The 13,496-nt window shown below is 38.1% G+C and overlaps 1 protein-coding gene across 2 annotated transcripts in view; it reads left to right on the forward strand.

The window, feature by feature from the left end:
* The window catches only part of MIPEP (mitochondrial intermediate peptidase), a 76,049-nt gene that overhangs the window by 8,668 nt on the left and 53,885 nt on the right, over positions 1-13,496 (forward strand). For both annotated transcript variants that reach the window (XM_065638037.1, XM_065638029.1), the window contains exons 5-10: positions 522-585; positions 2,358-2,540; positions 6,579-6,735; positions 7,179-7,227; positions 7,894-7,954; positions 8,626-8,678. In XM_065638037.1, coding sequence (XP_065494109.1) covers positions 522-585; positions 2,358-2,540; positions 6,579-6,735; positions 7,179-7,227; positions 7,894-7,954; positions 8,626-8,678 — 567 coding nt within the window. The remainder of the gene's footprint in view (positions 1-521; positions 586-2,357; positions 2,541-6,578; positions 6,736-7,178; positions 7,228-7,893; positions 7,955-8,625; positions 8,679-13,496) is intronic.

Raw genomic sequence — 13,496 nt, forward strand, 5'->3', positions numbered from 1 at the left:
TCAGTATATTTATTTAAAGCTTGCTTCATGATTTCTGTAAAATATTTTATTAGCTGCTTATTTAGTTACAGTTTTGAATTATTTCTTCGTTGGCATGATTAGAGAAGTTTTATTTTTTGAGTATGTTTCTTCCTTCTTCCTTCTCTTCCCACAATCAAGGACGCTAGATTTGAAGAGATCAAATTTTTCTGATCTGCTAGAATAAATGAAGTGTCAAATTAAAATGGTAATTTACACAAAATGCTTAAACATTTAGATTAATGTAGTGGAATTATTTTGAAGGATATTTTCAATGCAGATGATTAAAATAACTAGAAAGGAAAAATCCTATTTCGCTGAATAAACTGTTAAGTACCTAAAACATAGGAAAGCTATGTCCATAATAACAATACTCATATAACTGTGTTGTTGTTCTTCATGAAAGACATCAAACCTAAATAACTACTAAGGGCAAAATCTATTAAGAAATTATGCTTGCTATCAGATGAGGCTGTTTTAACAAGGATTTACTGTGTTTTTAGGCGAGTGGCAGAACTTTTTATGTTTGATTTTGAGATCAGTGGCATTCATTTGGATGAAGAAAAGGTAATTTTTGTCTACCATATATGAACAGAAATTTGCCTGACTACCAAAGACCAGATAATGAAACATGTGGGACATGAATCACATGATTCTGGGCCAGTTTGTCCTCCAAGGTTCCCATTGTCCTCTGTGGGATCTTGTCCTCTCAGAAGTGGTTGATTTTGTCCTTTTAAAATCACTTCTAAATTGTGTTTTTAAATATTGTTTTCAGTATTAGTGGGCTGCTCTTCCCTCATCATTCCTTTGTCTGTTCTGAAGAGTTATAACCAAGACCTGGGATCCTGCTTCCTTTGATTGCTGTCTGCATCCAATATTTAAAATCAGTGCTCAGCTGTCTGAACAAATTATTTAGAGGGCGGAAAGCAGCACCCTGTTAATCAAGCAGAGTGTTTTAGAAGGGATCAGGTGTGTTTCCAGGCTCTCCTTTGATGCTCATGTAACTAGAAGGTATAAATTTTGTGCACAACTGAATGTCTGGGAATGATCTGATTACCTCTCAGAGCTTTTACATGCTTTTGTAGTAGTTAGTGATAGATTTGCCAAAACCATCAGCTTTCACCATGCTTTGTGGTATGGATGCTCTGCTGGATGTCTGTTTATAGCTCACATCCCTGTATGAAGTTAATACCTTATTTATTTGAGTCATTCCCTCCATTAAGATCTGTACAAAGGCTCTTTTACCAGATTTATGTGGTAAAGTTACTCTGAATATCATGTTTGTGATGGTGTTTTGTGACCTGGAAGATGCCTCTAGAATATATTTTTACAATTGTGTTGTACAAAGAACAACTCTGAAACTTGGACTTGGGTTTTATTTCTGTTTTGACTATTGATTCTACATTGCTTCATACCCTTTCAGTTATGATTTCACTTGCCCCTTACTTTTGCATGTTTTCCTCTTTCTCCCTGTCAATTCCACTTTTCTACTATTACTTTCTGCTCCGTGTCATTGTTTCTTTTAATTTCTCATTTCAGACTTTAGAAATACTTCACTATTGTAAATTGAAATTTACTTCTGCTACAAAGAATGTCTGCTTTTTAAAATAAAAATCAAAAGGTGTGTTTTAAACAGTAAGGGTGGACTTGGGAGGACGGACCTGCAGGTTTTGTCATTCTTTGGACTTCACAAGTATTTATACCCTCGGCCTTTTCTTTTGAGCTATGAACCCGCTGGCAATAGAGGGCATGCTCTACTAACGTGAGCAAGTTCACTGAAGCAAATCTTACAGTAAGGTTAAATGTGTGAAATACTGTAATGATGGTGATAAAACCCTAAATCACAAACTCCTTAGGGAGATGTTGAAGTACCATAAATGCCTTGCGGTCTTCAGAAAATAGCATAATATGAACAGTAACAAAAGAACTGTAATTCTTTATTTCAGAATACTAGGAGGATTTATCCATCTCAATGATGCTTTTTTTTTCCTCCTCTGTGTTTTACGTAGCAATCATATTAGGCATAGTTTTATAAATGCTTTCCAAGCAGCTAACAAAGCTTATGTAAATTCTACCTAAACTCCACTGTACATGTGCTTACTGCAGAAACAGGTATTTTCTTTCAAATTTCAATCCTATATGAAATTATAGATCTGTATGATCATCTGATCTTGCTGACTTCAGGCCTACATTAGGATTTTATTGGTGTTGTAGGTCTGATCTTAAATGTTGTATTTTCTGCGTCATTTCTGGAAAAGTCCATTAGGTTTTAGAAACTTTGAGTTCACTTATGCCATGTCTGAAGATGTTGTGTATTTTGTACTTTATTTTTCTTACAGCGTAAAAAAGCAGTCAACCTCAACGTCAGGATATTGGATTTATGTAATGAATTTCTAGCAGGAGCTCACCTTCCCAACAAGATTGACAAACATGTTTTACCAGAGCATATCCGGTATAATTTTACAGCTGAAGGCAATTACTTACAAGTTGCTGGTCTGCATGCTGATTGTCCTGATGATCTGGTGTGTATTCCCCAAGTTTGCTTTGGCATACTCTATAGCAGAAGTGCATATCAATTATTTTAATTGGTATTGAGGCAAATGCATGTAGTTTATGATTATGATGGTATGACTTAACAAGTAAGAACTGTTTTAGAACACGGTAATCAGTGGCAGCCTTGGCTGTAGCACCTGTGAAATAAAGGAGGTCAAGATCTTGAATAGATTGAGGAAGAAGAGGGGCAGAATACAGATTGGGGATTTCAGGCAAGCAGACATCATCTTATTCAGTAAACTGGGAGGTGCGATCCCATGGAATGCAGCTGTGAAGGGTAAAGGAGCTCAAGAAAGCTGGCAGTTCTTGAAAGACAGTAGGATACTAAGATACTCAGTAGTGGCACATCCTGGTACTTAGAAAGCCAAGCAGACATAATTGGGAGCCAGGCTTGGCAAGCAGGGAACTCATGACAAGGCTTCATCTCCAAAAGGTAGCAGACAGGCGGGGGAAGAAGTTACAAGATACAAGGGAGGAATTTAGAAATATTGCCTGTACCTGTAGGGATAATGCCAGGAAGGCCAAAGCTCAACTGCAGTTGAGACTTGCAAGGGACATCAAAGGCAACAAGAAGAACATCTACTGCTGCATTCCTACTAAAAGGCTGGACAAGGAAAAGGTAGGCTCAGTGCTGAGTAAGGTAGGTGACTTAGTGGCAGCAGACACAGATAAGGCTGAGGTGCTGATCATTTTCTTTGCCTCAGTGTTCCCCAGTCTGTTCTCCCCGCCCTCTGTGCTTAGTGAAAGGGTTCAAAGAGAATAACAGCCAGCAGTAAATGAGGATCCAGTTTGGGATTACTTGAGAGAACTCAACCTGTACAAATCCTTGGGACCAGATGGCCTGCATCCAAGGGTCCGGAGAGAACTGGCTATTGTCCTTGAAATGCTTTCTCTCTTTGGTAGGCTGTGAAGATCAGGGAAGAACCCTAACGATTGGTGGAAATAATATGTTCTGCTCACCTTCAGAAAGGCCAAAAAACCCACACTGGGGAACTACAGGCAACTTGGCATCACTTTGATCCCTAGGAAGATCAATGGAACAATCCAAGTTAGGAGATATGGTTTGGATTGGTGGTCAACCAGATAGGTAAAAAACCTTATTTCACGATCAGCCTCAGAGAGTAGTGATTGAAGTGTTTTACTCTACTGGAAGGCTGGTAATGGGAGAAGTGTTGCAGGGGCCTGTCTCGGGATCTCTCCTGTTTAACATCTTCATCAGTGACCTAGAGGAGGTGACAGAGTGCTTGCCTACCGGATTTGCAGGTGACACCAGATCTGGAGGAACAATCGATGCATTGAAGGGCAGGGCTGACATTCAGAGTGACCTGGAAGCTGAGGGAATAGTCCAGTGGAGGAATGGTCCAAGAAGGACAAATGCAAAGTCCTGCACCTGGAAAGGAAGAATTCCTAGCAATAGTACAGGCTGGGAGTGCCTGGCTGGCTCCAATCTGTGGGAAAGGCCCTGGGAGTTCGTGGGCAGGACACAGACCACGAGCTGGCAGTGACCCTGGCAGCAAAGAAGGCCAACAGCATCTTTGGCTGTGTGAACAGGGGCAGAGCCAGAGACTGAGGGAAGAGATTATAGCCCTTTACTTATCACTCTTGAGGGATGACTTCAACAGAGGCCACCAAGATGACCAGGAACTGGAGTGCTTGCTCTGTGAGGAGAGGCTGAGGGATGTGGGCTTGTTCACCCTGTAGCAGAGTTGGCTTTGGGGGACCCTGACAGCAGTCTGCCCATACCTACAAGGATATCATGAAGAAGATAGAGCCGGGCTCTTCACAGTGGTGCATGACAGGACAAATGGCAGCAGGCACAAGTTGAAGAGAAAAATGCCAATCGGAGAAGTTTTTTCCCAGGCAGTAAAAAAGAGAGGTCATGCTGTCTCTCCATCTGTACAGAGTTTCAGGACCTGACTAGAAAAAGCTTCATGCAACTTGGGTCTTACCTCATAGCTGACGCTGCTTTGTGCAGGAGGTTGGATTAGAGACCTCTTGAGGTCCCATCCAACCTGAATTATCCTGAATGATCTTATTTTAGTTATTGCTAATGATGCTTTTCTAAAAAGAATTCATTTAGAATTTGTTTCTTAATTTAAAATTAATTTAGATTCTTTGAAATGTGACAGTGGTTCCTTAGTCTTTTGGATATGACTCAAGGATCAGGAGTGAATTACAACACTAAAATGTTCTGTTTTCACTTACTATATAGTTAAATAATCAAGCTGACTTTGAAATCTTGTTTGTTGTGAAAAAGAGAAAAGCCCACTGTGATAGAACCCAAGCGGTAATGTTTATTTTCTATAAGAAAATAAACATGAATTAAATTATGGCACTGATAGGATGCAAATAAAGGAATAATATTCATTACATGTCATCTATAAACTCTTTTTGTCCTGAAAACAGCGTGATCTGTAGAACTGGTACTGAAACTATGAGTTTAACTATGAATTAAAGAATACAGTTCTCTGAATCAGATCTTTGGAGAGAGTCTTTGGAAATAATGTCATTTCGGTTGGAAGGGACTTCTGGAGCTTGTCAGTTTGAGTCTGATCCTGTTCAGAGCAGGATCAAGTAGATCAGGTTTTCAGGGACACATCCATGAATTTTGAACACTTTCCAAGGATGGAGATTATATTACTTCTCTGGACAGCCTGTTTGACCACCCTCACTATTATTATTGTTGTTATTATTATTATTATTATTATTATTATTATTATTATTATTATTATTATTATTATTATTATTATTATTATTTTCCCTGGTATCAAATAGGATTTTTTCATCTTCCAGCTTGTGTTTATTACATCTCCTGTTCTTGCTCTGCACCTCCATGAAGAGTCTGGCTGCATGTTCTCTATGCTCTGCTGCTCAGTAGCTAAAGGCTCTCTCAGCCTCCATTCTGTGCCATGTGCTCCAGTCCCCAAACATCTCGCTCCAGTATGTCAGTGTCTTCCTTGTCCTGGGGAACCCAAATCTGGACATTGTACTCCAAATGTAGTCTGGACAGTACCAAGTAGAGGGAAGCAATTGCGTCCATGGAGCAGATGGCTGTACTCTTTCTAATAGAGCTCAGTATGCTCTTGGCCTTTCTGCAAAGACACGCTGCTGAACCATATTAAAGGATGGGAAACCATCTCAGAGGCTTTATTTTTTTTTTTTTTACTGAAAATGTGGTGGAACAGAGCAGGTGTGAAATGAGTTGTGAATTATTACAGTCATATCATAGTTTCTATAAACCCAGGACCTGTATTCTTGATGAATATATGATTCAAGAGAGAAGCTTATTTCAAATGAAGACAAGCGTAAGTTGTTGCTGGATTTCTTAAGACTATTCCATATGTACAAAATAAAGATTATCTTCAGTTGGTTTGTGAAACATAAAAAACACTTTACCAAATTTTCTCAGGCTTGAGGTGATTTTTTTTTCTTTGAGAGTTATAAAAAAACCTCAAACAAAGTAGAAATAGGAGAAAGACTGATTGTCTGTGGGCAGATGGGCAGACTAATAGCTTGCTACTTCAAAAGAAATAAGGCTTTTCTCTTCCTTTTTTTTTCTCTCCCATGACCCTGGCTCTGGTTCTTATCAGATCCTTCCATAAGCCAGCTTAACTGACGTGCAGAGAACAATTTGGCTTTCTTTTGGGTTTATTTTCAGAAGTTTTACTGAGTTAAGACAGCGCACAGAGTGGTCTGAGAAGCACAGATGTTGGCAGGAGGAGGGAGGCAATGAGCAGAGAGGGGACTGTTGACTGGAGTAGAGAACAGGACCCCTTTTTGGCAGTCTTGATTGGTTAGGTTGTCTCATTGCATTTCTTCATTCCATTTTTAATGCATAAGAGAGACGTAATTGTCAGGCAGTCATAATTGCTATTGTTAAAAAGCTTTAGGCTTTTTCCCAACAATATCAGTGAAATACAGATGTAATGCCGGATCTTCAGTCGCAACTCTTGTTTCCCCTAAAAAAATGCACTGTAGTAATGTGACTTTTTTTTTTTTGGTATTAGGTGCGAGAAGCTGCTTACAAGATTTTTCTTTACCCAAATGCTGAGCAGCTGACCCGTTTGGAAGATTTGCTTGCTAGCCGAAACAGTCTGGCACAGTTGGTTGGGTACGACACCTTTGCCCACAGGGCTCTTCAGGGAACAATGGCCAAAAATCCAGGTATAAGGCGTGTGTGGAAGGACATGCTGAGAAAAGAAAATGCACTCTATTACGTATGAGGTCATAAGCTGTTAGTTTCTATTGCTAAGTGTACATATATTTCTTCTGGTGAAGTATCTTATTGCAGTTACATTTCGCTGTCTGCAATACTAATGCTTTCTATAAATGGCAATACTCACTAAGTAGGAACCAGTGTTTTCGTTCAGAATCAATGCTCACTCTTTGGATTATGAAGTTGTCATTATCCCAGAATGTAACAAAATAAATGGAATACTGAATTCTCTTGAAATGATGGCATAGTGTTCAAAAGAGTAGTTTGTTGTTCTAAAACAACTTTGTTGTTCTAAGGGACCTTGTTTTGTTTGGAATATTTTGATGTAAACTTAACATCTTTTAAGGGAAGGAATCACTTTCTTAATTTTTTTTTCCCATTTTACTTCTAGAGACAGTGACACAGTTTCTGGAGCAGCTTTCTGATCAGTTGTCTAAAAGGTATGTCTTATTCACTAAGTTATGTTTCTAACCATACTCTTTATTTCAAGAATAGAGGGACTTGTGCATTAATAAGTCAGTCAGTGCTGCTTAACATATGCTCTGATGTAACAAAAAGCAAGACTTTCTCAGAATTTTGAGGGCAGCTATTGGCTTAGAATACATTCTTTGCTATGATCAGAGAACACCCAGAACTGAATGTAACAAGTGATGTGCCAAGAAATGCAAGCAACAGCAAAAAGGAAGACGAACTTTAAGTGTTGAAGAGCACCTCTCCTGGTCTTCTTGCTGTATGCACAACTCCATATATTTGACATCTATAAGCAAATTCCCCTGTTTGTCCCTCTTGCCTCCCGTAGTTTCATGCAGTACAAAACAGTTTCATCACTGTGTATAAATGTGGTGTACTGTAAGGAAGAAAATGCTTTGGAGGTGTACAACCAGAGTAAGAGGGACCTGATTTGGAGGTACCTGAATGACAGAAGCAGAATGGAAAAGTTCTTTTACTGTATAGGATATGAGCCTGCCATTTTATAGAGTACTGTCAATCTCTGATGATGGACATTCTCTTAGGACAGAGTATTATTTTGTATTGTATTCCATTGCTCAAAATGGAATGTATTCCATTCCATTCTTTAACATGTTTGTCATAAAAATATTTTTCAGAACTCAAAAAGATTTTGAAATGATGACAAAGATGAAAATGAAGCTCAACCCCCAGAATTCAGTAAGTTAAATTTTCATTTGTTAGTTTATGTTTTATTTCTTTTTAAAACTATAGTATAAGCTGACCTTGTTCTACATGAAAAATTAACTCTATTTTAGTGTACAACATGCAGTGTAATTAGAAAGAGAAACTTTCTGTCTTCTGATTTCAAATGCTTTTTGACTGCTTAGATGCTATTTGTATTAAAACTGGTTATTGAGTTTCAGATAGCTGTTGGTTTATACAAAATAATACTGAGATAACCAAAACATGAAGTGGTGAAAGTGAATGTAACTTTGTTTTGAATTAATTAATAGATTAATTTGAAAATAAATGCAGCACTTTGGGTTAGATGCATGTCCAGTTTGTATACTGTATTGTATGTATCTTAATTCTGTACATAACTAGGTTTATCTTTTTATTTGAATTGAGTGTATTTCTTGAAATCTGGTATGTAGTCCTATTATATATTTTAATAAGAAGTACCATCTTCAAGCAAATGTTAAAAAAAGGTTTCAAGTTACAATACATGATGCTATTTCTGATGATATTTTTAGCACTGAATGTTTCCCATTGTATTTTAAAGTTTCGCAACTCGTCAAAGCTGCAAAAATATTCAAAGGAAACAAAACTTTTATTTTGGGCTCACTTGTTGTCCATGATTGTAATTATAAGCTGGAATTCTCTTTCAGAAGCTGATGCCGTGGGATCACCCTTACTACAGCGGCGTCCTTCGTGCTGAGAGGTAAGCTCCTTATGTTTGTGATTGTAATGTAAATGAGTGTCTTTATTTCAGTCCTTGCAATAAGGATAAAGAAAGTTCTCAATGTAAACAGGATTTTTTTCTTTGAAGATGTACGTCAGTATGAAAAAATGAAGAGTCTCTGGTGGGGCAGTTGTTTGTAACATTTCTTAGCTACTGCTGGAATGCCTGTAGAAGTTTTTGGCTCTTCTGTTGTTTTACGGGGGAGTATTCGCCCTCTTTGAAGATATAAGAGGATGAAATGGTTTCAGAACAGCTAGAAAATCCTTATTATTGTTTTACCTTTAGCTCTTAGCTGGGCTTGAGTAATGTTTAAAAATAAATTTCGATCACTGAATATAATCCAACTCCTCTTCATGCTTTAACTGTACTGTACTTCTCACCGAACATGCACCTATCATCCCCTTCTACAGACTTGAAATAGCTGTTTATCAGTAGAATTTGTTCTCGTCGTTCCTGCAAAGACTGGGAATTAAATCCTCTGCACAGACTTAGATAGTGCACAAGACCTTTGCACGTAATGAAATGGCAGCCCTGGAAGACGGGAGCCCTGCATGTTGCCTTTCTTAGATCAGCAGTGGTGGCCTTTTAGGTTTGTGTCAGAGAAGATAATTTAAAGTTGTGCTTCACTCATAAGGGGAGGAGGAAAAATCTTCCTTCACTGTATATTTGTAGGTTTTTGGTTTTTAAACAAAATTAGACTGGATGTGTCTGATTAAAGTAGTAGTTTACTCTGGATCAGAAAGCTATGGTAGTATAGACATGGTCTAGCTGTTCTGCTTTCTTGTACTTTGTTACTGATGCAGTAGTTTTATGAGCAACAGCTCATAAAATTGGCCTTGTTTTAAGCTACTGCATGCTCAGGTGGGAACTGAGCCGTGTATGTGCAGCAGCATTTGTGTCCAGGTGCTCAGAATTTGCCATGCAGGGGAGGCAGAGGGATGTCCAGCTGCTGGGGCTGCTCCTGGTACCTGATGCCAGAGCATGCAGCATTCCGTGGTATACGCATGAATTGCTTGTTTGTGGTGTGACCTGGGAGCAGCTGCTTCTTTTGTTTTAAACTGGACAGGTAGCAGGCATGCTTCTCTGAAAGTGGGAACAAAGTAATGGTTATACTGGAGGAGAGTCAAGGTCCATCTAGCACCAAATTCCATCATAGCAGTGGTCAATAGCAGTCTGTGGAAGAGCACTGTCCTACTGGTTCAAGATACTATTTTGTAGCTTACAGATCTCCTTTACCTTGCCTGTGGAGTGTCTTCAAAACAGCAAGAATTACATTTTGATACGTAGTGCTTAACATTACTGTCAAATGTTGATGAAATTTATTGTCTATGTATCCTCTTTGTTTTCTACATTTCCTACAGTGTCTGCTTTCCCTGGCAGTGTATCTTTGCTCTTTTTTATTTATTCAGGCACCAAGTCTGGCAGCTGGATCAGTGGGAAGAATCTCCTGAACCTATGTAGGGCCTCCCTGATTACAGTGCAGGACTAGGGCCCAATCTTTTTCTCCCTCTGGGTTTGGCAGGAATATTTTTTTATGGCAGGTATACATGCATGTACAAGACAGGGAAGGCAAATTAGTTTTCCTCCTCATTGTCTGCAGCAGTATTTCGCTGAAAACCAAGGGCTTACGTCTTTCACTGTCCTGTTTTCTGTATAGTGGTCTGTCTTTGGGAAAAGTTTTTGGTCTGACAGTGTCTTAACAATGCTCTACATTCATTCTGCCCATATTGTAGGTATTTAACAGGGCAGTGAATACTGGGTAATCATCCCTGAAAAGGAAAACTCCCTTCTCCACTGTGAAGTATCAGTGGCTGTGCTTTATGACTGAAACCAGGCAGGAATCACAGTATTCATACAGCAACCAGAAGACAGAAATATACCTTATCATGTCTGTGCCCTGAATGTGGTCTGGTTATCTCTTGTTATCTGTGTAAATGTGAATCCACTGCCCTTTATCTTGTAATTGTATTTACCTCTCTTTGGCCACATCCTTTCTCGAATGCCCCTTGGATGCTATAGTTCCGTGGAATGCTCTTGTAACTGGAAGATGAGAATCGTATCTGTCACAAAGCTTTATAGTGGCAGGAGTTTGACTTCTGGCTATTTGTTGTTACTGTCCTTCTAACTGAGCCAATTATCTTGTAGTATTAAAGTGTGTCTCTAAGGAAAAGTGATGTTATTTTCTTTTTTTTTCCTGGAAAATAATTTTTACCTTTTTTTTAAACTTTTGTCATGTTACATTTTATTTGCTTATAAAATAAATTAATTGTTTAATTTAATTTTTACTTACTATATCCTATTTTATTTTGTGTTTTTGCATCATGGAATGACAAAATATGTTTTCAAACAAGAAATGTCATGCATTTCCCCCATTCTTACTATTCTTTGTTTAATAGATTATTTATTTTGTTCTTCAAGGGATTCTCTTTTTTGGAAGAAATTTACTTTAAGCTTTATGTCTTCTGCAGAAATTCCATGGTCATATTTGTAGTAGTACTGTGTGCAGTGCATGGCTTACATTTTTTTCTGTTGTGTTTTGGGGCTCAGAACCAGTTTGTGTGGTGGATGTCTATATTGTTAGGAGATTTTTTTTTCTACTTAGTAAAATGTTTTTGTTGAAAGGGAAGCAGATGTATGCTTTTGGGTATTTCTTTTGGACTGGTATTGTCACCGTGGCTCCAGCTGCTGTACAGAACCATAGTTTCCGAGGTACCGTCAGGTGCATAAGATGCAGATTATCTTTACAAACCTACGTATACAGCAAGAGACTACAGGGGTTTAGCTCTTGAAGCAGTAATTTAGCAATGTTCTAGTATGGGACAGTGTCTATGTCTGTTGAAAAAGGTTTCCTGTTTCCTATTTTGATCTGTGTGAGCATGTTTTCAAACAGAAATGTTGTGAGCAAACGTTGGACAATGTGATCCTGCTGTCATCTTTTACCTCCTCTTTAGTTCTCCAGATATTAAACAGCTACATCAGTTTATCTCAAATGACGCTGAAATTCATTACATATTTTAATGTGTCTATTTTATATCTATATGTTTTATATGTTAAATGTATTTATATATTTTATATTCTAAATATATATTTATTCTGTATTAGAACAGGACTAAGGAAACAAATCCTTTGTTATATTCCTCGTAATCAGTTTTAAGAGCTGGATATTTACTTCTGAAGAATGTAGGATATTCACATGCATTGGGACTGTTGAATTTTAATGACATTTGCTGTCATACCAGCTTGCCTTTATTTTCACTCTGCTTCTACAGTTGTTACTGACCATTTCTGCTGTTCTGCAAGTTGAACAGCAGGAGGAGCTCCAGACTTAATTCACAGGGTACGTTTTTCTCTATGAACCACACTAATTTTGTTTCTGTCAGCTTTCACCAAGGTTTTCCTTGGAAACTTGATCCTACTTCAAAAGCATAAGTCTCCCATTGATGGTAACAGGATAGTTTACTTCATTTTTTTTTTTTTTTAAATTATCTTAAGTAGCTTCTCTGGCTTTAAGCCCACACTTATGGCAGTGTAATGTTTTTGTAGCTATAGTTTGAGTGGTAGAGAAAATAGACGTCAGTGTAAATGTACATTTGAGAGAAACTGGAGACAAAAGTCTGAAATTCATGGTAGTAGTGTCTTAAAAGAAGATAGAGTAATTAGAAGAACCGCAAGAATTTTGGCAGGCTAGGGTCATAAAACAGTGAATGCTAGAACATGCTTCAGCCTTTAACAAGTAAGAAAGTGTCTCATATGTATATTATAAAAATAATACTGCTGAGTTTTTAGTGCAGGCAAGTACCACAGTATTAATTAAATCCTATTACGTCTCAGTAAGTGCAGCTGCAGTTATGCCCTGGTCTTGCAAAGATGTTGTAGCCTTGCTGAAAAAAATCTGGAAGAGACCTTTTGATGTCAACTATTTACCTTGAAGGTGGATTGACTGTGCTTAAGCCACTTCTGGCAGAGACACAGAACTTTATTGACAATGGTCAGTGGTGAGCTTGGTGTGTTTGGTGTTGACTCCTGTTTCCCAGACTTTTGGTGCTTAGCAGGCTGGGCTGTTTTCACTGGTTATAATCCACTGTTGGGGGTCTGACCAGAAATTAGGAATAACTCATCTCCTATCTTGCTGGGACTGTACATGGGCTGCTCGCTTCAGGGAGAGTGGGCAGCACTTTTGTTTTGTTGGAGGGGTAAGGGCAATACTGAAGTACCTAAACATGACTCTGGATGTTTCTAAAGTTGTTCAAAGCTGCAACTAATATTGAGATTTGCAAGTTACTTGTAAACAAGCTTGTTTATGGCTGCTTTTTGTTAAATTATTTTTAGTTTTATGAAAGAGTGTTCTCTGTTGGAAACAGCATGTGGAAAAATAGCTCAGCCCCTTTGTGGAATATGTGAGAAAACTGTCACTCTGTTCGAATTGAAAACTGAATTGGAACAATAATGCGAAGTTTAAAAAGAACCAGAAAATCTTTCAACCAAAATGCTCATAGAGAAGGAGAACTTTCTGTAACTGTTTATAAGGAAGGTATGCTTTCTATTAAATCAGCTAATGTACGTGCAAAAAGTCTATTTAACTTACCAGTCACCAAGCTAGTGGACTAAGCTTCTTGGGGGAAAACATGAAAGTTATTGAAAAGGCTTGATGTGAAGCAGAATTCAAGTTTCAGTAATTATTTTTTTGTTCAAAACATTGTGGAAGGACAAAGAAAGGCAAATCTAAAAGTTGTATACAGTGTCGATACCAAACCAATATTCTGAATTACCCCCTGACCTCCTCCAAGATATTCTGTG

Source organism: Caloenas nicobarica, chromosome 1, assembly GCF_036013445.1.
Source record: "Caloenas nicobarica isolate bCalNic1 chromosome 1, bCalNic1.hap1, whole genome shotgun sequence".
In the NCBI taxonomy this organism is placed as follows: domain Eukaryota; kingdom Metazoa; phylum Chordata; class Aves; order Columbiformes; family Columbidae; genus Caloenas; species Caloenas nicobarica.